The sequence below is a fragment of the Liolophura sinensis genome, chromosome 7 (assembly GCF_032854445.1).
Source record: "Liolophura sinensis isolate JHLJ2023 chromosome 7, CUHK_Ljap_v2, whole genome shotgun sequence".
Classification (NCBI taxonomy): Eukaryota; Metazoa; Mollusca; class Polyplacophora; order Chitonida; family Chitonidae; genus Liolophura; species Liolophura sinensis.
In genome coordinates, this window is record NC_088301.1 from 5945212 (window position 1) to 5972543 (window position 27332).

A 27332-nucleotide genomic window follows, 5' to 3' on the forward strand; every position below is an offset into this window, starting at 1 on the left:
ACTGTATTAGTAATGACCCATATTCTCTATTAGATATGCGGTTAGGTGTTATTCGATATGTTATAATGTACGCATTTTTTCACAATTCTGTTCCCGGACTTAAATGTAGTACTGGTATTTACAAAAATACACAAACAGTCATTTTTACCACTTACATGTACCATTTGGTTCACTAATATACGCTGTTCAAGTCAACGTTGTATATATTTTATATATGGGTAACAGTATATCAAATTTATTAAGCGAGTGGTGTAATTTGTATTTGTCCTGAGGTTTTGATTAGGAAATATGCACCACGAGTTTATAAAGGGTCACGGACTGCATATCATAATTTTTGTTATACGGTTTTGGCGGCTGAAAGATAAGACAACGTGTGATTATTTCGCCAAGTATATAAGTGAGATGTGTACATGTCGACATACTCGCATATTTCTGATAGGTTTAGGACCGAACCAAATATTTCACTTATTGCAATCATAAAGTGAGCCACTACATGTGAATTAATTCCCAAAGTATAGGTTTTCTAAAAATATTTTAAAAACTATACTACGCTTATCAACAGAATGAACAGAAAATGAACACGACGCCATTTTGTCACGTTTTAGATACCCTAACGTGACGTCACAAAACAGCTCTCCTTTACCATCTTTACAAACAATGTACTTGATCGGGCAAGAAAATGAGACACATACAAAAACGCCTAACCCCATGCTCAATATTATTTATTTATTTTATTGGTGTTTTACGCCGTACTCAAGAAGATTTCGACGGAGGCCAGCGTTATGGTGGGTGAAAACCGGGCAGAGCACATGGGAAACCCACCATTATCCGCAGGTTTCTGCCAGACCTTCCCTCCTACGACCGTAGACGAAGCCAGCATGAACTGGACTTTAACTCATAGCGACCACATTGTTGAGAGACTTCTGGGTCATTATGCTACGCTAGCGCGCTAACCAACATTCATGCACTGTCGAACGCCGGATTTTAATCAGCATTTCCGGTTGTCTTTGTTGAGGGCCCACGAAAACCGAACTAACAGGTTACTTCAGGTAAAATCTCTAGCTTTGTATGAGTATGAAATAGCATAGAGTGAAGAAAATACAAACATCTCATTTTACATTCAGCTTTTCCGTTATGTTTTATTAGCTAAAAATGTACAAGTGGCGAATAACAGGATAATAGCCATATAACAGTCATTCGGAAATGAATGTCATTAAATTGCACACCCGCCCTATTGCAAATTAAACCATCAATGTTTTTTTTAAATTTAAAAGTGTGGCGTACTCAGTCCCCGTTCTCCTCAAAGGTCTGTGTTCTTTACGTGGCGTACATATTGCCATATATACAAGCTGTTCCAAATACCAAATGACGATTTTGTGCGGGAGCTGGAGCCGAGTCTCATGTCTACACCAGGAAAGCTAGATGAATAATGTTATTGTTTCTAAACATTTGTTTGTACCGCTCGCCAATAGCACTCCAAAAGCTAGTCCGTTCAAGTGACATAATACTATTTCAATTGACAAAATACTGTTTCAATTGACAAAATACTGTTTCAATTCACAAAAATGTTTCTATTAACAAAATATTGTTTCAATTCACAAAATACTATGTTTTCCGAATGATGACAAAACAGATCGTGCGTTGCTACGAACTAGTACCTTATATATGAAAGACTTGTTTTCTTATGACAACAGGACACTTTTGTTGGTGTAATGGTGTTTTATGTTCTCCATAACATAGTATTGCGTGTCCATTACATAAGATTGTGTTCTCCATTACATAAGATTGTGTTGTCCATAACATACCATTGTGTTGTCCATAACACAACATTGTGCTGTCCACAGCATAACATTGTCTTGTCCATAACATAGTATTGTGTTGTTCATAACATAGCATTGTGTGGTCTATAACATAGCATTGTGTTGTCTATAACATTGTGTTGTCCATAACATAGTGTTGTGTTGTCCAAAACATAGTGTTGTGTTGTCCATATCATAGCATTGTGCTGTCCATAACATACCATTGTTTTGTCCCTATCATAGCATTGTGTTGTCTATAACGTAGTATTGTGTTGTCCAAAGCTTAGTGTTGTTTTGTCCATAACATAACATTGTGCTGTCCATAACATAGCGTTCTGTTGTCCTCGACATAGCATAGTGTTGTCCACAACATAGTATTGTGTTGTCCACAGCATAGTGTTGTTTTGTCTATAGCATAATATTGTGTTGTCCATAACATAGCGTTCTGTTGTCCACAACATAGTATTGTGGTGTCCAAAGCATAGTGTTGTTTTGTCTTTAGCATAGTGTTGTTTTGTCTATAACATAGTATTGTTTTGTCTATAACATAGGATTGTCTTGTCCATGACCTAGGAGAATCGACAAATCCACCAAACCAGTTCCTGCAGATGAATTTGCAAGCATTTAAAAATGCTCACAGTGTAGATCATTTATTACGAATGTTGACTGGACGAATAATCTGAAACTATACAACATAATTCATTTGTTTCAATAGTTTTGCATGTTAGTTATAGGTGTAGCAGCCACTGAAATGAACAGAAACTGAAAGGAACGTGGAAATGTATAGAATTAGACTAAAAAAAATTAATCTGTTTAATATAACAGAAAACCTGTTGTCTGAGTAACGCTAGAATGTATTCTGTTATTATAACTTAATATTGTGTCACATTCAACATAATTATCTGTTGGTCTAATAGGATGGTTATGCTGAATTAATAGAATAATCTGCTGCAATAACAGAATACATTTCAGTCTTACTCAGATAACACACTTTCTGTTTAACAGCTTAATTTTTTAGTGTAACTGTAAGTCCTGTCTTCTAATATACTTATCCTTCATGATATGCTGCCACTTGTTGAATGTTGGATATATGTTCTCAAAATGTCTTTGGTGTTTCACAGATTTTCAGCAAGACTTCCAGCTGGTGTAAAATAGTGAAATCGCACCTGTCGCTTGGCGGATTGGTGGTAATAAAAAGTACCCATATACAGTATCCTCTGGGAACACAGATCCAAATACAGATAGTAAGGATTGACCTCTATTCATACCCGTCAGCTTAATAATTGATAGTCCTAAGCTCTTTTTATTTTACCAATATTAGCATTTTAATTTTCAATAGTTTTAACAATTTTTTTTCAATCACAGCTTGCTGCTGTTAGGATATTTTTTAACCAAGAGTGACTTGGAAACTCCGTATTACTGAACCTGAAAGTTAATTAGAAAACCAAATGAAGTATTCAGAAAGGAAATCACTAATACATATACATATATTTATTTATTTATTTATCTAGTTGTCTATTTATTTATTTATTTGATTGGTGTTTTACGCTGTACTCAAGAATACTCAAGAATCTCACTTATACGACGGCGACAAGCAATATTTTGGAAGGAAACCGGGCAGAGCCCGGGGGAAATCCATGACCATCTGCAGGTTGCTACCAGACCTTCCCACTTACGGCCGGAGAGGAAGCCAGCCTGAGCTGGATTGAACTCACAGCGACCGCATTGGTGAGAAGCTCCTTGGTCATTACGATGCGCTAGCGCGCTAAGCAACTGAGCCACGGAGGCCCACACACTAATATATAGTGTCCAGGATAATTTTCACATGTAATAACCGTAGAATCCCTTCTTTATGAAATGAAGTAAAATAGCTAATTAAACTTTTTACCACAAATAAACAATTTTTTTAACCTAGGTCACTGATTGTATCATCTTCTATTACATCACTGAAACAATATGATGACTAATCCATGATAGCATTCGTTCATTCATATATAACTGTAAGCACCATGTTTTGGTGGTAGAGAGTATACATTTCGTGCAGTATTTTACAAATGACTAAATTGAATAAATCAATTATAGCTTTAGTGGCCAAACTTTGTCGTCTGTACTGGTCTCGTGCGTATTAGTCCGTTTTCGATATAGTTTCTCTTCGGCCTTTAGTTGAACCCGAATATAACAGGCCTCGGACCCCCATTAATTTTGCATAAGCGACAATGTTAACGTCTAGCGCTGTAGCTCAGTCCCAAACATTCCGTGGCTAATAAGCTTTGGTGCATACCTGGCCCAGCCTGTGAGAAAGAAGCCATAAAAATCTTGACATAGGTTGACCGTCAAAATCTGGACTTTTCCATGCGGGCAGCTGGGAGGCGTGCCTAGTAACGCTAAGGGGACGTCACTCGTAGCCTCATCACTACCTCACACCTTGTGTCCTCTCACCCAGAATTTCAAACTTTCATTAATAAAGCTCATACCTCCTCAAAGTTTAGACAGTTTCCAGCATTTTAATACCAAGCATGCACCTGTGCACCAAAAATGGACGCCTGGGAGCAAAAAAAGACTTTACACCCTAAAATTCACAGAACTACAATCGTCCCTACAGAAAAACGGAAGTTGTAATGGGGGCCTGTGTCCAACAGACGTGTAACCGTGTGCGAGACGCACGCTGCAGGCATCTAGGATTTTCAGTCTAATTTTGTGGATAACAGAGGTCTACCAAAACGGTAAAATATTATTATGAACTTTTTGATACTCATGATTAACGAAGTACTGCTTTACAATATATTTTGTAGATAAATTCACTGCTATCAATGAATGTTCTTACGATGTTTGTGTGTCAACGTTAAATGTGGAAAATGTACTCTGACAGCGATAGTTACAAGGAAAGGGAGATAACTCCATGTGAATTGGAGAGCAGCGTGCAGCTTAATTTTCAAACATCTTCTTTCTTGCTTTCAGTCAATCTGACACGGATACTGATTTGAATATTGATACAGAAACTACTGATTCGTATTGGAATGTGGTCCAAGATAAAAGGATGGTTTAAATATATATCACTGGGCACCAACATAAAGGTTACCAGTATCTATATCAGCAGTGGCGTGCAACCTCGTAGTGGAGTACAATAGCCTCATCACACATTTTTCAGCCAAATCAACTTATAGGTGACAGTACCTGTAGGGGCAACGTTCGGCTTCATATACAGTTACCGTTCAAGTTCACCGCACAAGGACCTCTAGCCCTATGTTTTCATCAACTGCATACTAGTATTATTTGTACAGATCCTGCTCAGTGACTGTCACAACAATTCGTGTTGTTCTGGACTAACCATTTAAATTCGATATGTGCATTTAACGTTGCAAACCTTGCGTGAATGAGTGCTTTGTAAGTTCCTTCAAGCAGGTGTTGCCGAGGATAAGCATGTATAGGTCTTTGAGAATATATAACCATAAGGTACAGAGTGTGAAAGCCTATAGCAGCCTTTCTGGCAGGAAAGTGATTTGATGGAAAATCATCCATAGGGAAAAGAAATTTAAGAGGAATTTTGACTAAACATTGAAATATTCAGGGTAGTGCTTTGAGTCCTAACTGCTACTAACTGGTGGGGCGCTGTCTTAAAAATTTTTTTTAAGAAATTTTTTTAAGCCTAGCTTTTTGTGTTTTCTTTGAAAAATAATTATAAGTTCTAAAGGTAATTTTTGTCTGATTGGTTACGTGCAATTAGGTTTGTTGGACAAACTTCACTCACGCAAATAAATCTAACATTTGACCAGGTGAAATATTAACTCTAACCATGTCTATGTATATAAATGAATGATGCACTTTTTCAAATTTCCAATCAACAAAGACCGAAAATAATAAACGATAAACTGCTGGCGATAATTTTTATTTCGAGGATTTGTCTAGAGCAGTCCCACATTATCGCGGTAATCTTTGCTGATTTCTTACCGGAGTTTTCATTTATGAATGATCATTTACGTGTAACACACATTCTAGACCGCAACAGTGCCGAAAATACCACAGACCATAAAGACGATAGCCAAAACCAGTCCAAGATCGACGAATGCTCTAAAATAGTATCACCGTAAACATTACCGTGATATTTACGGTATTAAGGTCGTCATTTATTAGGCTGGTGTTTATTGAAGAGCTTAGGTGTTTTGTACTTTTTAGATCCATGGGTGGAAGGAGAGGTTTATGTGATTGGTGTTTACGCCGTATTCAAAGAATATCTCACTTATTGGCGGTCAGCGTTATGGTGGGACGACCATTTGCAAGGAGAGAGAACTAGATTCATACGGAATATCATGCTGTGCCTTGTTTGACAAACACGTGACGGTTGGCAAACTTAATAGCCATCATCTCGGTCGTTGAGGGCCTCGCCTTCCATGTCCATCTTCATGCCCACTCTCACACACACAAACACCCCTCTGTTCTCACTATCCTCCCTGGTCCGACCATTTATATGCGTAAATGACATCAGGTCATTAACACTAAACTACCCCTATCATTAAAGGTGTAAATGACATCAGGTCATTAACACTAAACTACCCCAATCATTATAGGTGTAAATGGCATCAGGTCACTAACACTAAACTACCCCGATCATTATAGGTGTAAATGGCATCAGGTCATTAACACTAAACTACCCCAATCATTATAGGTGTAAATGACATCAGGTCATTAACACTAAACTACCCCTATCATTAAAGGTGTAAATGACATCAGGTCATTAACACTAAACTACCCCAATCATTATAGGTGTAAATGGCATCAGGTCACTAACACTAAACTACCCCGATCATTATAGGTGTAAATGGCATCAGGTCATTAACACTAAACTACCCCAATCATTATAGGTGTAAATGACATCAGGTCATTAACACTAAACTACCCCAATCATTATATGTGTAAATGACATCAAATGACCAATACTAATAACCCGACTCAGTGACCAAAAGGAACATGTTACAATAGTGTATCACAGCAGTGCGCCCCAGAAAATGGATAGTCTTTTGAATGTACGGACTTCGACACTGCATTGTGTCCACGCCCCATTTATGCCATTTAGAGATTAATAAATTGTGCAGATTTTCAATGTTCTGCGTAAATTTATCGTACTCAAGAATACTTCACGTATATGACGGCGGCTAGGGGAAACGCACGACCATCCGCAGGCTGCTGGCAAACTTTCCCACGTACAGCCGGGAGGGAAGCCAGCATGAGCTGGACTTGAACTCACAGCAACCGCATTGGTGACAGACTCCTGGACCATTGCGCGGTGTTGGCTAACCACCTCGACCGCAGAGGTCCTTCCCATATTTTCTGTACTATTTCAACCCCTTTATAATTTTCTGGTAACCTCTTCCTTCTCATTTACATCTGCTTCTTATTCCTATTAGTTTAACTCCAATTCTATAATGTTTTGTAAGGGAAGGGCCATATCAGATGTGGAACTTGCCAACCAACCCGTTTGGTCTACTTGAGGACATTTTCGAGGCTATAGTCATAATTTTGCAACGAGAGGAGTACATTACATAATCGATACTTGCACAATAATGTCTCTTTCTTACTTTTTACCAGGGAAATAAGCACCGACTGGGTAAGCGTACGTACAAACGTACATCATGGCTCATGTATCAGATGTAATGAGTTGTGATTTAAAATGTTTTAAGGTGTAAATAACTGTAAATGTGTCAATAACTAGAGCGTACGAATGCCCCTACCACAGAACAAGGGACATTACTCATAAATGGTAAAGAATCGTTTAAAAATTCCTCGGTCAATGTAACAGATTGTTGGCTGGCCAAAGTCCAAGCTGTGCACTACATTTCTTCCCAATTCGTTTAAAACTTTCTCTAAAAGTGCTGACCGATAAACAGGCAAGGATCAAAATTAAAACTCCTCTGACGAAGGTAAGCAAAGCTCATCGAAGATATGTATGACTTTAAAGAAAGCTTTGAAACTTTATTTTGTGTTTTAACATCGGACTCAAGAATATTGTATGTAGATGAGGTCTATAAGTTAAAGAAATCCGGCAATTTCACCGGTGAAGGAGCTGGCTTTCGGCAAGTTTCTGAGAAACTTCCTGGCAAAATCCACCCCCACGTCAAAGAAGAAGCTGTAATATCAGACACACAACACTTACCAGTATTACATTTTTGACCGGAGTATCCCGGCATGTGCCTGGGTGTTTTCTGTGGACAATGCCCTGATGTTGTGCCGCAAACAGACGGTCCCTCAGCACAGATCCCACATCTCTCCATGCAGTCTGATCCAAATGTAACTGCGAAGCAAACTAATAACACAATTCTTTGAGTCAGGTTGAAGAAATGAGCATCACTAACATTAACAGACTAGCCTCTTCATATTATCGTGTCATTAGTTATTATGTGTAAATATCAAAATTATTTTTTGGGGGGTTTTCAATGTGTGTATTCCAAACGATGTATAACGGCTTTGTGCTAATTCGCAGTACCAATTCGTAAGCGGCAGTGACAGAAATGATAATATTTATGCTAATTGTCAGTTTGCGATGTGAACAACTCCTGTCCAAGCATCACCGTTACACCGTCAGATGAACTTGGATTCCCAGACCAAAGAAATGTTGGCCATTCAACAATTGACCCTGAAAATGTTGATCGAAACAATTTGGTCAAAAGCTGGGACTATAATAGGCTGGTCACAACGACTTTCGACCGTAATTGTTCTGGTAAAGAGTGTGTATTAATCAAACAAATCTTGGTTTCTCACATGGATTTGCCTATGCTATTGTTATGCTTGATTATGTCCTTGCTATTGTCCTTGACCTTTATTATGTCCTTGCTATTGTCCTTGACCTTGATTATATCCTTGTAATTTATGGTATATGTTGTTTACTTGTGTATGTGAAAGCAAATAAAAAAAGTAAGAGAAGTAACTTCCTAATTTATTGCTTTTTCTTTTTAATTTAATGGAGTTTTTTTACATTAGAAATGGAGAAATTACCAAATCATGCGGGAAGTCAAATAATTCATAGGGGCACAGTCTGACATAGGCGTATTACCGTCGGGTTTGACATTAAAGCACAATGTCTAAAGAAAATCTCTCACTGTAACGCATCATCTTACATAAATACTTACATGATTAAGCAGAAACACAGTTCAGATCGGTGTGAAAGAAAACATCAACTAATAAAGATTGCAAATGGAAAACAATACTTGCTGTAGCGTAGACGCGGTAGAGAGTGTGTCTGTGGTACTTGTCGTCTTCACATGGTTTTCTGCATAGCAGCAACAACATCATAGTCGTACATACTGTATACAATCAGAACTTATCTCTTCCCATAATGTGTATGTAGTACCTGGCATTATTGTGTGGTATCGTGTGGAAGTGGATGTGACAAGCGAAAATATCGACATTAGCTGTATTTTTAAAAGTATAAACAGTTAATAAAGCAGTTAAAAAGGCTCTATTGGAGAATTTTGGGCGAAGTCATTTTCCACTAATCAAATAAAAATTTCTGTATTTAAAGTGAATAGCTCATATCATTGCATGTCCGTAAAGACCAGACTTTCACCTGCAATGTCTATAGTGGTAAAATGATTATAATGCGACCCGGTTTATTTCTTGTAGGTAATACCCGCAAGAGACGATGTTTTGTGAAAGATTATTTTGGTTGTTATAAAATAATAGCGAAATTTGGTTGGAATCACACTGATCGATGTTTGTGCCAAATATGTCCTGTATAGTCTTTCTAAACGTTATTGTTTTGGCCGATGCAGAATAATGCTGGAGAAGTGTTATGGCGCTAGACAAGAATAAAAATAAATGAAACCATCAGAAATGCATTTTGAAATGCAAATTTACACGAAGTAAATAAAACACAGGATATTTTTGCTCTTGGGCAAAAAAGGATTTGTATATACATACATAGCCTATATTATTCATTTCGACAGCAATTATGTAGCGCATTTTGATTTTAAAATCAGTTAAACTTACACGGACCACTTTTACAATTGTAAATCCTGAACGTGTGGATACTGTAAGATTTACCCAGTGTCACCGTCTAGAAGTGGTCCGTGCCGAGTTGGGTGTGAGTACACGGTGATCGCCGCAGATTATGCCCAATCTTCATATCACGAGCCATGTGAGACGTGTACGTAGGCGAATAAGTCGATGACTGTGTTGTAGGGCTATCTTTTCTGCCAACAAAGTTAGCACGAATTATAACAATTCAAATGTGATACACATTTACTCGTTTCTGCATTAGATCTGCAATCCAAGCAAGGAATCATCGATAGTCATCCGCTTCCCGTTACTTGCCAAAGGTTGGTGGTTTTAACAGTTATGAGCCTGATCGCATATACAAATTGTATTGTTCAGTCTCGCTGGGTCACATAAAAAATTGTTAAAATACAAATGGGCGAGAGAATGCACGAAATGCATTGCATACGTATAGCTTGGAATGTGTGCTATGCCATAACTGGTAAACGGCTTGCACTAGTTTGTAAGCAAAGACTTTTGTCACAGGCGCCATGTCTGTTCGTACTACAGGTGAACGCAACCAACGAAAGGTAGATCAATAATGTTACAATAGAGACTCTAACACAGTAACACGTAATAGGCCATTTGTACTTACGCCTTTGGTAAGTGGATCCGTCTGGGTCATTGCCACAGTTTCCGTCACAAACTTCTGTTTTAAGATCGCACGTGCCGAAATACTTGTTGTATAACAGCCTACCCTCTGACATTTAGATTCCATGACCACAGTGTGAGTTAATTCGGGTCCAATCTGTGTAGTCACTTGTTCATTTCTTTGCACTTAAATTTTGTGTGCAATCTGGTGGCATATTCCTCGTGCATTGCAAGATGACAATGGTCAGGTTTACATTGATGCGATTCACCATTAAATAAGGGAATTACCCCCAAAGTATGCATTAATCATTTCACATGTCTAAATTAGACGACTGTTCAGAATGAAAACATCGGAAATGCAGTCGAATGACGTCTACAGAACTGGTACAAGGTTTAAGTAATGTGCTGCTTACCGCTGACTGACATCAATATAGATCCAGTTTTTTTCTCAGAAGCCAGCTTGTCGCACTTGAGTATTTATGTAAACCCAGTTTTACATATAGGTAATTCTTCACAATTGTTACTTAGGCCCACATGCTGGTTCAAATGAACCAATGTATACCAAAGTTGCCATTTTTAAATGGACAATTTTATAACACTAGAGCTACACATACGTGAGGTGATCAAGTTCTGAAAATGTCCCCGGCAAGAAAGGATATTATTCTAGATGTTTCTACATGTTTATGTAACACATTTTTGATAATGTCGGTTATTGTTCGTCCCCTCACTTTTTCATTACACATGCAATAAAGACAATCTGACCCCATTAGTGAATATAATGTAGGCCACTGAATACAAATTTATTGATGCAGTTTTACCACAGAACGATTGTAATTTAAATTCACCCAAACTTATTAAAACAACTGTTTTCATATTAATTTGACAGTCGGCTTACCTTCAAGACAGCGCACAGAGTGCAAGATTAATGGCACTGAAAGAGCTAGTACTTGCACCGTGGTGAGTACTCCGTGGTTTGACTAGAAACAGCTATGCTGGTGGCCAGCTATGTTCACACTGGAGAGTTTAGATTCGTGTTACAAAATGCCAGGGCGAACTACACATAGTTACGTGTACATTGTTATTTTCCTAATTTATTAAAAAATTACTTTCTGTATCTAGGAACTGCAGGGAACAATTTCCCGTTAAACACTTTAATTTAGTGTTCAATTTTCATACACGAGGAAGAAAACGTGCATTAAAAATAATTTTTTTTTTACTTATCATATTGATATCAAACTGAAGAGAGCAAGGCAGTAATCTTGTGGTGGTAAAACTCGTTGTGAAATAAGAAGTTTCAATCCATTGTTTGTGTATATAGATTTTCTCATATCGATTCCAGGCGACGATTCCATACCAGGCAACGAGTCCATACCAGGCGGTTTCCATTTAAGGCAAGTGTCTATTCCAGGCGACTTGTTCACACAAGGCCATTTTTCCATAACACAAACAAAAAAACACTTGTGTTGAAATCAAACACAACAACTTGTGTTGTTTCATTCAACACAGAAATGTGTTCCCTCAACACAAGCATGTGTTAAATAAATGTGAAGCTCACATGCTTGTGAAGGGGCCTCCGTGGCTCAGTTGAGCGTGTTAGCGCAGCGTAATGACCCAGCAGCCTCTCACCAATGCGATCGCAGTAAGTTCAAGTCCAGCTCATGCTGGTTTCCTCTCAAGCCGTAGGTGGGTAGGTCTGCGGATGGTCGTGGGTTTCCCCGATTTCCTCCCACCCTAATGTTGGCCGCTTTCGCAGAAATGAAATATTCTTGAGAACGACGCAAAACACCAATCATAACTACACATGCTTGTGATACAAAATATTGTAACACAGAAAAGAGAGACTTGTCCAAATTGACACATATTAGATAAAAACGTATCTAATTCCAGCAACGAGTTTTCATATTATTCGGCAAATATGTCTACGTGTACATGTGATTCTGATGGGAGGCGAACATGTAACTCTGACGTTACATTATTTCGGTATCATATATTGTTTACATGTAATAGACAATACGTCTACAACCTTTTGCGGCAATATGCCTATATTTTATTCCAGTGACACCTCTACATATCTACGTGTTATTCCGGCATCAATTCTACATATTATCCTGACAACATGCCCACATGTTATTCCGAGATCAACTCTACGTGTTAGCCTGACAACATGTCCACATGTTATTCCGGCATCAACTCTACGTGTTAGCCTGACAACATGTCCACATGTTATTCCGGCATCAATTTTTCATATTATTCTTACAGCATGTCCTTATGTTGTTTTGACAACATATCTACATGCTATTTATCCACATGCTGTATCCGCATGTGATTCCGGCCATCATGTCTGCAAGTAATTCCCACCAAATGGAACGCATAAAATCGCAGCCAAATAAAAAGAAAATCATTAAATAAAAAGTCAGAACGTCAAGGATCGCGTCGATGGTCTAGTGATCGGAGCGTCCGCCTCAAAGCCGGAGACAGTGGATCAAACCCAGGTCTGATGATACCAAAGACTGTGAAAGATGTTGTTGCTTCCTCCCTTGGCGCTCAGGACTGAGAGATTAGAGCAGGGAAACAGGGCTGGTTGGCCTGTTGTCAGTGTAATGTGACTTGGTGAGTTTTCATGTCTGGTGTCTTAGACATGATATTTAATGTCGACAGCACTTTTGCGGCATGGCACAAGAAGACATAATATATGTACAAACACCTAAAAACTCCTCGCTGTAATATGATTGAAACATAGCTAAGGACGAAAGAAATCTCCAACGATACATACAGAAAAAACAGAATGCCAAAGAAAAGAACCGACGAAGTTCAAAGAATATAGAAAACCGTGTTTAATTTTGCATACTATTGCACTATTATGTACAAGAAAGTGGAAAGATTTACCGCTAGTGTCAAGTAGTAGGCTTAGAGCGAGAATCACAAAAAATTCACAATATTGCAAAATTATTCACAGTAACAGTTTATCGTTAATTTTGTAAGAATTTAGCTTTTGTGGCAATCCAAGCATTATTAATCCTAGAAGACACTGTATTTCTCTGACATTCTGAGATTTCAGTCATTTCATGTGCATGTACACGTGTAGCCCAAAGCATTCTCTATTTAAAGATTGCAGTGATGGCCCATTTTAATTTATTTTTTAATTACCAAGACAAGAATGCCAAATTAATACAGTTTTAATCCAAAAGTAACAAATGCTTAAAAAACAACAGCGTTTTATAATAATAACTAATTAATTTAGTGTCAGCATATTGTCTAGATAGCTAAATGGCAATTACCGCTACAACTGCTCTCTACCAATAAATCGAATAATTCCCCAAAATAACAGCTGCATTTGAGCTTAAAGTAGTGCATGAGATAAAGTTAGCTTGAGGATTATCACAAGACCAAATCGTAAAAGTGACGAATGAGCCGTTTAAGCCGGAGTCCTTAGTTACAGTCCATATTTCGGGCAGACCGGGAATGACAAGATGTTCACTCCAGGTTCTCATATGTGTGCGCCGTCTCCAGATACACCTTGGCCACTTGGTGTACGAAATGGAACTGCTCCTGTAAAGAAATTATCGGTGATGGATATACATAACAAAATCCGGTTATAAGTTGTGCAAGACTCTACTGGAGGCTGGGGAAGACGTTGTATTAATTTGATTTTATTTCATTGAGTTACGCCGTACTTAATAACATTTTACTTCTATGACGGAGGTCAGCATTATGGTGTGAGCAAACGGGGCAGAGCTAGGGGGAAACCCACGACCATCTTGTAGGATGATGTCCTGTAGGCATAGATTATTTTGTTTGATTCTTTTCACATGGGCGAGGAGACGTCTCCAATTGTACACAGAATGGAACTGATCTGTACATTCCCATTGTACTGTTGGCTACCGGGCCAATTCACTGGTAGCCTTAACTACCCCACGGATGATCTAGAAGTCTGCAAATGTCTATTTGATAGCTCAAGCACTAAGGTTTATTTTCATTTCATTTTGGCAATTATTCTACTAGACTTTCTACTTTATTCAGGCGTCGTAAACCTGTTCTCTATTGTAAATGACGCTCAGAGCACAGAATGCAGTTTATTCAGATATAGCCGGAAAATAACTCCTTACGGGTAAGATAAAATAGGTCCACGGATTTGTGCCTGAAAAGACCTCTCATTGAGGCAATCTGATTGGCCAAAGAGAGGACATCCGCTTAGACATGGCCTTTTAAGTAGGGCTCTCTTGTATAGACAGTCTTATTTAAAAATCTCATTTTGACTTTATTACTGTGCGTGTAAAGATCTTGTCTTCGAGAAGCAGCAAACAGAATAATATAAGGTTTCATTCTAACTGTTCATGTAAATGCTTTAATAGTAGCAAATTACACATCCGCTAGCACCAGGGCTTCAGCAAAATAAGATGAAAAAATGCAGTGCTAAAATTGCAATTTATTAGGTGTAACTCATCTAGTCTTACTCAAAACCCTGTGTTTTCGTCACATTTAACATACAATAACATTAGTTAACACTTTTTATAAATTCATATAACAAATGACTTATTCAATTCTTTTTATTTTCCATTAATGAAAATAACTGGAAAATCTGCACAATGCAAGATATTATTAGTCTCCATGTTGTGCTCCTTTATAGTCTATGTCCGTATAAAGGGGGATTACTCTGGTGGGCTAAACATCCCCGAGACCTGGTCCAATTGCATGCTTTCAATGTGATGGTTTTCTTAAAACATGATGACAATACAGATTCAGATTATTTCTACGTCAGTCACATTTTACAAGTTGCAATTAACGTCGTCTCTAATTCTAATTTAATTCCGTTTCAGCCCGGGTGCTAGCGGGTATCTAAAGTAATACATTTAATCATTTACATGAACAGTTAAATTAAAATCCCACCGAAGTAAATTGTCTGGACGCTGGATATCACCGGTTATGTGTGACCATTTGTCAACTATCGTGCTCTTGTCGATATTCTCATTTTACTGACTGTTCTGTGGGCTTTTGTATTCACAAGGTACACTACTACCGTGTATCCATGTCTCCAGCTTATATTATTGCCAGTATAGCCCTGTGTATTGCTTACCAGGTCAGTGAAAACCTCCGGTCTATTGGCCCTCATCTGTTTCACCGTGTGGACGATGTTCACTTGCTGGTCCACCTTCAGTCTCTCAATCACCGACGCAGCCACACAGAACACACCGCATTTTGTCACACCGTCTCTGAACATCAAAGCATTCTTTCACAGACAATTTAATAGGTAACTTTCGAACACTTTCGTAACTGAAGGTAAAACAACACAATCCTCATGTATCATTTAAAATGTGAAACATTTTTGGCTTGTCACATGACAGAATATGACATTTGTTTTACCTTTGTCGATAAAAGAGTTCGATCTCGAAATAAGTATTATGATACAGTATTCCTTGTTACTGCTACAACACAGTAACAGTATCCCTAATTACGCCTACAACACAATAACAGTATCCCTGATTACTGCTACAACACAATAAAAGTATCCCTGATTACTGCTACAACACAATAACAGTATCCTTGACTAGTGCTTCAACACAGGCAGTATCCCTTATTACTGCTACAACACAATAACAGTATCCCTGATTCCTGTTACAACACATTAGCGGTATCCCCGAGTACAATAACAGTATCCCTTATTACTGCTACAACACACAGACAGTATTAGTGGTTACAGGTTTCATTACGGCTTCAACTCAATAACAGAATCCATTATTACGGCTACAACACAAATAACCTTCAGTACAATGTTCAATTAAACCAGGACAAAGGCATAATGCTGGTGCAATAACAACTTACCTACAATGCACCAGAACAGGTTCGTTGCCCGTTTTCTGTTGCCATTTGGTCGCTTCGTTTATGATAGCCAGTAGAGATGGTATCGAGGAGGGGTCTGGTACATTTACACCTGGCCAGAACTTACATCGGAACTGCTTGATATGATGCGCTGCATTCTGTTAAATGTATAGAAATTTCATTGAACTTTTTCGATGACAGCAGTGAATCAAACCTAAAATTATTGATGTCGAAAATGAATACCCCGTTAAGTTTTCATAAAATGAGTACATAGTTATTAGACCAAACTGAGAATTCGTCTAAAAATACTGCCTAAATTACTAGGGAACTATACAATGGTTATATTGTACGTTTGTGGAGTCCTTACCGTCTCCTTGTGAGCCAAATGGTAGGTCCATACGGAGAAGCCCTCGCGCTCCACTTTGCCCTGAATTTTCACAACAAAGGGGTCGAACTGAGTCTCTTCTTTTGGCCAGTATACTCCAACATCCTTTGGAAAATATGACATTTTAACCGTTAGCACAAATCTCAGGATTTATTATCATTTAAAATATGGCCTATTAGGTAAAATTATTTAATCTGCTGTTTTTATCGTAAAACACTGATAAAAGGCACACAAAACTTTAAATGGGTTCACCTTCGTCTCAATCCCTGAGAGTTCAGTTATAATCCAGTTGCGGTCAAAAAGTTTTTTGTGAGGTGAAGTTACCTTATTTAGCATATATTTCTCTAATTGCTAAATTCTTTCATTTCAAATCGCTGTCATGTGAGAATACACCGGTCCATTTAAAAGTTATTTTGTAACAAAAATATTTTTGACCTCACTTAGGCTCACATTACTTTTTACGATGGCGACATACAGCCACAGAATCCAACAATTAAAATGGTTATAGCTCACATCTAAAAAAAAAAAAACAAAAAAAAAAATACTATTCCTGTGAGCGGAATTTAAAAGCCGTGATTAATCTCGTCTTTCAAGGCAAGTATCGTTCTGAAGTGTGCATGTGGATAAACCATACATTACACCTTGTGTGACCCAAAACGCCGTGTCTGACTCGTACGTTGATCAGTTACAAAACTAACCGTATCACGTGGCTTGACAACGTCTATCATGACGATAACACTTATGCCGTGGTCATACACCAGGCGCCAGAAATCCAGGACTGTGTTGGGTAGAGGAGTCTGGGTGACAATGAAACCCTTCTTCGATCTGAACGTCTGTAACATAAGAAGCAAGATGCAGGAATTGCGAAGAAACAAAGTCAACCTTTTCTTTTTATTCACTTACAAATAAGTACGGGGTTATGGAAAAGTGGGAATCTGTGACACAAATACAAGGAATACTCCTGTGTTGAATACAGTTAGGTGGCTATTACAACTATGTTTATTTGTCAGTTCATTTCCTGATTTTGTCACCAGGAAAATAAGCTCTCATCACTTACTGGTAAGAACACGGCATTGATGTAGTTGTTGCCCTCAGGTACCGGCGTGGACAGGTACGGTCTGCATATGTCCGCTGTCAACAGAGAAACAGGCGCACTGTCAGATCTCACCACCGCTTCCATCTCCGTATTTATAGCCGCAATCTGTTTTTCGACGACTACGGGGTTGATTGTTATGTTGGAGATGGCCTCCGTGGCTTAGCGCGCTAGCGCAGTGTAATGACCCAGGAGCCTCTCACCAATGCGGTCGCTGTGAGTCGCTGCTCACGCTGGCTTCCCCTCCGGTCGTACGTGAGAACGTTGCAAGCAACATGCGGATGGTCGTGGGTTTCCCCGGGCTCTGCCGGGTTTCCACTCACCATAAAGCTGGCCGCCACCTTATAAGTGGAATATTCTTCAGTACGGTGTGAAACACCAATCACATAAGTAAATAAAAAAATGTTATGTTGAAATCCCGGAAACCCGGGTAGCTACAGTCCCGGGCAAATTTAAGACAACATATTCGATAAATATTTCGTACTAAGGGGAATAGTGTAGAGCTTGTCCGTGGGAGAGCAATGTGTAACACGTGTATGCCTTGACGGTTGGTCAGAATCAAGGTTGTATATCCATTTATCATACACCTATCTGTCTACGGCATCCGATACAAGCCATCTGATACAAATTTTGTGTCAGACGAATACAGTGCTCTTTCTGGGACTACTCAGGAAGTCTCTGAGCTTGCTTGCTTTTGCAACTCTGATAACAAACAAATCGTCATCGGCAATCCTGCGAATTCTTTCCAAGCTGAAATTTGACAGTCACGTACAGCGTTGTTGAGAGCTGCAGTAATTGTGTTTTTTTTTAATCAAATTAGTTCAGTTATATTCCAGTTTGACATTTGATTTCTTTATGTTGTGGCTGTGAATCACAGTTTAGTGAAATTTCCCCTTCACTTCGTTGAATAAAGAGATATAAGATAAATAGATCATCACGACTGTGTATGTTCCGTGAAGTTGTATCAACCTCTCGTTGTCTGAGGTTGGGCTGTTGCATCAGCCTTGCCCGACGACAGCCCGACTCCAGACAACTCGATGTTGATACATCATCGCGGATAGCGCACAGTCATGACAATCTCCATGCGTCTCTACACTGTTCACGCACAGAAGCAAGTCTTTCGGTGACGTGGAACTGGGGAACACTACTCTCACAGGATTTTGGTGACACGATAGGCTACTGGTCTTATTCAAAGCTTATCAGCATTCACTAAGAATGAGGCAGAGTATAAAGATCGAGTCAATTGAACAGTTTTGATGTTACGTGCACTGGAAGAGGGTTTTAGGTGTTACGTCAGGACTATTAGTGAAATTTGCCCCACAACGTGGATAACGGAAGTATTCGCCTGTACCGTTGTATTGTTCCACCAAGTACCTGAAAACTGTTCTCTATCAAATTCACATGTTTCTATTCTTTGAGTACTGGGGGACCACAAAAGCAGCGATCACTTCTTGAGAATGTTGGGTGCAGTTTTCTGAGCTTGTGGCATATCTTATACGGGCAACACTCTTCACACGTGACCTTGCCGTTATGGTGAGCAGAAATACATGATCTCCGAGTATCAACATTTATTTCTCATGCTAAGTACCACAGAGGGTAGACACCCTGCCATGAGTAATTATAATCTAACTTCCAGACTGGACCAACCTGCCAAGATTCGGCTTGATCTGTTTTTGATGACATTGTCCGGATGACGGGCTGTGGTAAGCACGCCTTCGGTCAGAGGAGATGTCAGCCGCTGTAGACACTGTGTGATACACAAAAATAAATGGTATAGGGATATAACTACAATAAGCACGAAGGACCCATCCACAAATATTCTGTCAACTGAACGCCACAGCGTTCTGACACCGTTACACACCATTCACACACATAAATGTTATAGCAATATAAGTACAATAATCACGAAGAACCAATCCACACAAATGTTCTGTTAACTTAACGCCACAGCGTTGTGACACCGTTACACACCATTCACACACATAAATGTTATAGGACTATAACTACAATAACCACGAAGAACCCATCCACACAAATGTTCTGTCAACTTAACACCACAGCGTTGTGGCACCGTTACACACCATTCACACACATAAATGTTATAGTAATATAACTACAATATCCACGAAGAACCCATCCACACAAATGTTCTGTCAACTTAACGCCACGGCGTTGTGACACCGTCACGCACCATTCACACAGGTAAATGTTATAGTAATATAACTACAATAACCACGAAGAACCCATCCACACAAATGTTCTGTCAACTTAACACCACAGCGTTGTGGCACCGTTACACACCATTCACACACATAAATGTTATAGCAATATAACAACAATATCCACGAAGAACCCATCCACACAAATGTTCTGTCAACTTAACGCCACAGAGTTGTGACACCGTCACGCACCATTCACACAGGTAAATGTTATAGTAATATAACTACAATAACCACGAAGAACCCATCCACACAAATGTTCTGTCAACTTAACACCACAGCGTTGTGGCACCGTTACACACCATTCACACACATAAATGTTATAGCAATATAACAACAATATCCACGAAGAACCCATCCACACAAATGTTCTGTCAACTTAACGCCACAGCGTTGTGACACCGTCACGCACTATTCACACAGGTAAATGTTATAGTAATATAACTACAATAACCACGAAGAACCCATCCACACAAATGTTCTGTCAACTTAACGCCACCGCGTTGTGACACCGTCACACATCATACACACAGATAAATGTCTTCAAATCTGCTGCAGTATTTGTGACCACCGATTGGTCGTATTGTGACTTGAAATGATCAATAAAAATCCAAGATGGGTTTACGAATGTCACTAGGTCATATTCTTCACCTTGTGATAAAACGCACAACACACAACAAAAAAACACAAGTTTATCCTAACCTGGAACTGTTCTGCCATCTTGGTCATGCCGGTCTCTGGGTCAGGAGCACACAGCTCGGCAAAGACACGGTGGAATTCCGCCTCGCCAATATAGCTACTCCCAAGAACAAAAGCCTCGGCGAGGGCTTCGTGAAGGAATATGTATTGCTCCTAGATCAATTAACAGGTACAAAACACATATTTTTTAATTTGTAGATACAATCATATCCGTGACGACTTTTTTTATATCTGGGAATTATAGGTGATCAAGCATGAAACGAAGATGGACAAGTGAAAAAGAGCAACAAAAAGGCCAATATAACCGGCGCCAGAAACAATTTCTTCATTTCATCACGTAATAAAAAATTCCTCTTTCCTAGCGGACGGTTATTAAAAAAAACACATCAGTAGGTTTTTTGTAAATAAAGCAGCAGTAAAAAGCTATGCTATTATGATACAGAGAGTGTTTTTACCTCTTTCGGCACAAAATATGAATATCGTATCATTTTATCTTGGATAGACAGCTTCAGGTGGAGAACCTCATCTGAAGCAGTCTAGATTGGTCTGCCATCGGGGACCGGGGTTTGTAAAATGCCATATTTACCAATGCCTGGACCATGTTAACTCGCTGTTCCCGGAGCTGTCTCACACAGGCCGGCACATCCACCACCCCCTCGTCTTGAGCCTGGGAGATCAGATAATCCAGAGCTATGTATGTTCCCGTGCGACCCACACCAGCGCTATGTAAGGGAAAGGAAAATAAACGGCCAATTACTTCTCTCCGAACGACACGGCTACTGCCTCTTCAGCAAACACTCCATTGTCACTGTGATTAATACCGAAGTGAAAAAGTAAAAACACAAAAAATGCGAACAAAAAAAAAAACAGACAAAAGCAATAACAATTATCTCTTTATACTTAGTCGAAAGATACCCGGTTTGAAATAAATACTCAGAACGCGTTGCTCAAAAATTCCTAATTTTGATTGGTTGAAGTGGCGGTGTGTCTTCACTGATATGCATGCCTAACACGGAAGTAGAGTTTCAACCACCGAGCATAAAATCAAAAGCGCTTCCATTTGCAGATGGGTTACCTGCAGTGCACGACGATTGGTCCGTTAAGCTGCGTCTGATAAGCGTTAACTTTGTCCCGAAAATCCAGTAACCCAGTAGGTTGAGCAGGGGCTCCGTGATCAGGCCAGGCCGTAAAGTGGAACTGCTTGACCGTGTGGCTTTCCGTCTTTGTCTGAGCACCAAATAACATATGACGGGCAAGATAACAAATAAATCCTTCACCCTCCACCTCAGGGCAAAATTGGACGTTCGTAAAATGAATGATATAACTTTTTTCTAGGCTGGTCACATAATGTAATAATTTTTCTGTAAAAAAATCCTTACACAAAGAGTGGCTTGGAATTACCAAATGTCATTAAACAACATATACCGTTTGTTCAAAATGCTTAAACTTCACGAAGAAGAATTGAAAGAATATGCACAACGATTCACGATTAGATTTCAGGCATTGATAATATCCTTGAAATTCACAGTACACTTCGCGTAAAACTTCCCATCCACTCACCTGGTTGTGAGTCAGGAGCAGAGTTCTCACGATAAACTCCCCGTAAAACTCCTCATTCAGTAGTGTCACAGTAATCAGGCCAAAACTCTCTGATCCTTCGTCAGGCCAGTATTGGCAGCACTTGGTCTGCAAAACAGAAGAAGCTGGCGTGAAAATCCAAGCAAAACAATACAGTCACAGCTGGTATATTAGTGCCAGAACAAAAGGTGTCGCAATATGAATTCAAGCTGGTACTGTGAGCAGAACTTGTCTGTGTGGTTAAGGTGCTTGATTTTCTTCCTCTTCCGTCCAAAAACAAAAACGTCTTATGTATTTATCACAGAGGAATATTAATTAAGGTGATCAAAAACAAGTAAATAAACAATTAAATAAAGAATCGAGTTGATGTGGTATGTAGGACTATTTGGGGAGCTGTGTGGATCGTGAGCCGTTGTCGTGATGTCTTTAAACTGGTATTGTCACAAACTGTATGTTAACAGGTGTTGTCCCGAAAAGTACTTTAAATGAGATCGACTTTCATTATTTTCTTCAGCACGTGTTGCAGCAGCGTGTATTTCTGTCAGCCATGAAATGTTCTACATTTTATGTGTGTGGTGTATGCAGTTTGTCAGATAATTGAAACAATAGAATGGAGTCCTTAATTATACGTACATATTTCATCGTTAAACATATATTCTGTCAGTAAATATTTATTATAAATCTTATTGTACACTAATTTACACAACCTCGCCCTATCTCCATGGTCTAGACTACATCCCTTTAGTTGAAAATCGTGTATTCGAATAGAGTGAACATGCATAGAAAGATTTGGGGATAATTTTAACAAGATATACAGCAAACCCGCCGTTCACGTGCCTTTGTTGTCTCCATTAAGTTGGTCACCATGATAATCTTTCCAGACTTCTGTTCCCAGATCATGCGCAGAAAATCGTGTAGGATGACGTCATTAGGACCTGTGCAAAAATCAATCCACAGTACATTTGCCAAATGTCAATGTCAAAACGCCACTTAATTGTAAAAAAAATTACAAATTACCAAATTACATCCGTGGGAGTGAAAAAGAAATTAACCGCATTGTTTAAAATTTAGTTATAACTCATGAATCAACTTTCAATTTGGAATTCTTGCGAGGCCGCGAGATACACCATATTATAGAAACCGGAAAAACGATGCCCGTGACCTGCACTTTCTGTGTCATTATATAAAAAACGTATAAGAGGGATCGTGTAACGTAGCCGTGGAAATAGGTGTGTTATTGGGTTGTAGAAAACATTTCACTTGATTGGTTAACGCTGATATAGTATGGTGGCGCATTCCACTTTATGATGTGCTGGATTTTGTTTACTTTGAACTGAGATATCTGCGTTATATTACTTGCCTTGAGATGCGATGTATTTCTTCGGTTCGTTGTAACCCTGTAAATCCACAAAATCGTTAGACATCCGTTCCTATTTTCTAGCGGATAAATACCACGATCTTCCATTAAACCTTGCATTTACTCGAAATGGTTTAAATCGTTTTAACTAATCAACAACTCCGTTAAAAGTCTAGGGGTAACTTAGCTTCCACACTTATAAATCATTTCTGTTTATTGTTCTGTCTCCTTTTATCTTTCTGTGATTAGCAAGACCAATCGGTTGACGTTTAAATATTGTAACCCACATTTATGTAGCAGGCATTGATGTAGTCAGTAGCCTGGCCGTCTGTCACAGATAACAACACCCTGGAATGGTCGTCTGAAAGCAGAATACGAGACATAACTTGAACATTAAGTATAATCATGGATGTTTGTTACATTTGTTATAATAGATGGTTTCACTTTGTCTGAAATAGACGACCCACTTATAGTATTCATTTGCTTCCCATATAAGAAAAGGCTTGTGTTTCGAAATCTCAGTATGAATTATATCAAAACTACATTGCATAATAATACCAGAGGGCAACCGAGCTCTGCGCGTGGATATTCTACAGATAGTAAATAGCAGCCAAAACACTCATCAAAAGTCAAGACACTGGGTTTAGTAATATCTGCACATTTTCTGTTGCAGATTGCAGATGGAAACGGTCTATTGTAACCTCATCAATAGAACATAGATATTGTATATTAGAAGCATATAAATGGATATTTTAAGTACAGAGAAGTACATTTATGTCACACACTCGTTAGATGATTCTTTATCTGCTTACTCTCAATTCACACTGATTGGAGCATACAAGCATGGAAATAATCTCAGGCGTCTTCTCATGGGTCATTGCGTCGCCATTCACTGTGGTAAGATTAACAGTGCAGAAGCACCATGGGTATAACACAGTGGCAGGCCTCTACGAACTTATGTACTGCTGCTCCCATGTGTACAACCCGTACACAATCTTCTAAGGCAGCAATATGTTTAAGATCTCGAAGGATAGGAAAGGAAACAACTCAAGAATGGTGTCATTTGTAGGTCGCAGATCCAGATGTGTATTTTTGGTCTTTAAGTCCGAAGTCGTCTAGCGTTATACATGTACTATAAATTCCACAATGCATGTATATCAGTCATTTCTAATTTTGTCAAACATTTCGATTATTCACTGATATAAATCTGAAGGAATCTAAAACACTACACTAAATTTTCTGTTAGAAGTTTGTCTTTGAACAAAGGTTAGGACGGCAGTGGTAAGCTGTGGGTGATGTTATTGACCTTTCTGTGAAAAAGTAAAGATCTTTATATTGTTAACATCGAGTTTGTCTTGCACTTGACGTTTACACAAAAAGTTTATCTATTGTAGTGTATATATGTGCATGTTTGTCACACGCTTGGCATTTATCAGACCATCGGAGGAAAGCTCTGCACATTTTGTGCACATTCTAAGGGTACCACACTCACACGCCACGAGGCTTCGATAGCGGCTTTTCGCTTTATTCTCAGGTTTGTCAGCCGCGTCATGCTTCGCGTGCAAACCAACGGGGAATTTCTGAAATATATAGATAGTATACGAGGAGTTAGCAAACTCCTATGCGTATATTCAGATATCAGTTTCTGTAAATCTCGCCTGATGACTGTGGAAAATATAACACACTGTTGATAAAGTTTTTTTTCGTGTAAATAATTTGTAATCTATGATGCAATGCCACAAACGAATCCATTAAGTGCTTAAGTAACCAACGGTCATACAAAACAACTGGCAAAGTAACCAAATTTCTATCGTTCTAATCCCGACACTTTTTCATTTGCCGTAGTCAGTTTGTGTGTGAGGTAGAGGAAGTAGCCATAATCGGTTTCTTGCAGAAGAATGGTGGACTCCTAAGCTCTACACAGACTGGGAATGCTAATCATTTCAAAACAATTCAAACGTTTGTGAGTTTGTTTACTTCGAATTCTTTCTTGAAGCCATTCGCTGCTTTCTTCCTCGCACCGTAGTCTGGGAATTCGCTCACAGACACTTCGGTCGGGACGACGTCGGCGTTAACGTATGGATTAACGTCACCCTGTGAGTTGTCTTCCTGATCGTCGCTGTCTTCCTGAAACGCTGCCAGCGTGAAATAGGAAAAGATATTTTATTTCAATATTCACACACTTCATAATTATTTTATACAACACGCTTAATTAAAAACTAATACTTTTTGAGAACAAGATGACATACTTTCGAGAAAATCATCCTTTAAACAAATATAATGTTTAAATGAAGAAAAGTTCAACGCTTAACTTAATGAGTCTATTGGAAGAGTTGGTGCGGAAATGAATATCTATACCTATGTTATTCTGTGGCTGCCTGTCCACTTCTATTTCTTCCCGGCCATCATATTTACAGTGCGCTTTACGCCGTCTCCTGTAAAAGATGTAAAATAAAGAAAACTACTAGCAAAGGCAAAATTGATCAAAGTTGCACGAGATAACTACAAGGAAACTGCAAACTTCCCTTTGAATGAACCTGAATTTTATGAAGCGTATAAAGTATGCTTAGTCCTTACATGTAACAGGAAAGGCATAGAACAACCAAGCAGGATGCTGGTTTGACCACTAAAGTATTTTGATTGTATATTTTGTTGGATTCACATAACAAATACATACCTAAATATGATAATGACAGCAACTGCCACTATGATGATTAAAGCGACAGCTCCAGCCACACCACCTCCTATGTAGGCAGGGTTAACACCACCTTCTGCAGACGCTTTTGCTTCTGGAGTGAAAAAAGAAAGATCAATAAATACTGATGAGAATCTATTGTCCTAATCAGTTATATCTGAATTCAGCTTTATTTCCACTCTAGATTTATGACACGCCATTATATCTCCCTATCTGTTCTAATGATCGCTTTGCTGTTTTGATTTATTTCACTTTCACATACCTTAACTTTATTAGTATCGTTATCGTTATCGTTCTACACTAGGGCTTAGGGTTACTTTCCAACAGTTGGGGTTTTAACCCTTTCCTCTTCAGTTGGGTTTAGAAGATGTTATATACCCACAGGTCATTTGACATGCTTAAATGTAAATAACGTACGACCACACTTAATTAAGATCCGATCCAGATTGCAATCTTCATGCGCAGGAGCAGGTAATTTCCAACAATACTGTATTTAACAGCCAGGTGGCCGTTCCATGTGTTTGATGTGCGTCTCATATAGATATCTATACGAAAGGGACAACATTCGAGAGTTCTTCTTACGAGAAAAGCGTTAATTTCAAGGGTTATTTTATTCATTAAGGTTCATTTCAGATTTATCCATGGGTTAATATGGGTACTTGAGAAAACCGCACATTTATTTCCGGCGAAATAGGAACGATGAAAGGCGCTATATTCACTTGTTTATGTTGAACTTCATCAATTTTTAGGAATTTCAGAAATTTCATTAAGTTTTAACATCAAAATAACAGCAACTGATGGGCTTTAACTGATTCATATCACTACCGTTTTGATGTGCCGAGTGCAATCGTGTATGCTTAAAAACGGCCAATACAAGCTACAAAAGGTGATGTTTTTGAAAATGTATAGGGGTTAGTTCAGCTTACTTTGAGGTCTACTCAGAGGGAGTGAAAACAATGTATAGGCTAACGCACAAGATAAAACTGTGAAAACCGGATGCCAATACATGTATCTCTGGAAAGGGTCGACACCCTGCTTTTCGATGTGCAAACCTTTAGAAAGATTTTTAAGAAC

The 27332-nt window shown here is 38.8% G+C and overlaps 1 protein-coding gene across 1 annotated transcript in view; it reads right to left on the bottom strand.

Moving 5' to 3' along the window:
* Positions 1–13889: 13889 nt before the first annotated feature.
* LOC135469901 (receptor-type tyrosine-protein phosphatase alpha-like) overlaps positions 13890–27332 on the bottom strand; it is a 37061-nt gene continuing 23618 nt past the window's right edge. Inside the window, exons 7-24 of the mRNA XM_064748539.1 lie at positions 26241–26352; positions 25922–25998; positions 25541–25698; positions 25056–25143; positions 23851–23924; positions 23567–23603; positions 23044–23141; positions 22189–22314; positions 21704–21855; positions 21215–21350; positions 20632–20781; positions 19358–19457; positions 17675–17748; positions 17316–17450; positions 16600–16722; positions 16236–16393; positions 15490–15625; positions 13890–13964 (exon numbers count right to left, since the gene is read on the bottom strand). Of these exons, the coding sequence (XP_064604609.1) occupies positions 13890–13964; positions 15490–15625; positions 16236–16393; positions 16600–16722; positions 17316–17450; positions 17675–17748; positions 19358–19457; positions 20632–20781; positions 21215–21350; positions 21704–21855; positions 22189–22314; positions 23044–23141; positions 23567–23603; positions 23851–23924; positions 25056–25143; positions 25541–25698; positions 25922–25998; positions 26241–26352 (2009 nt within the window). The remainder of the gene's footprint in view (positions 13965–15489; positions 15626–16235; positions 16394–16599; positions 16723–17315; positions 17451–17674; positions 17749–19357; positions 19458–20631; positions 20782–21214; positions 21351–21703; positions 21856–22188; positions 22315–23043; positions 23142–23566; positions 23604–23850; positions 23925–25055; positions 25144–25540; positions 25699–25921; positions 25999–26240; positions 26353–27332) is intronic.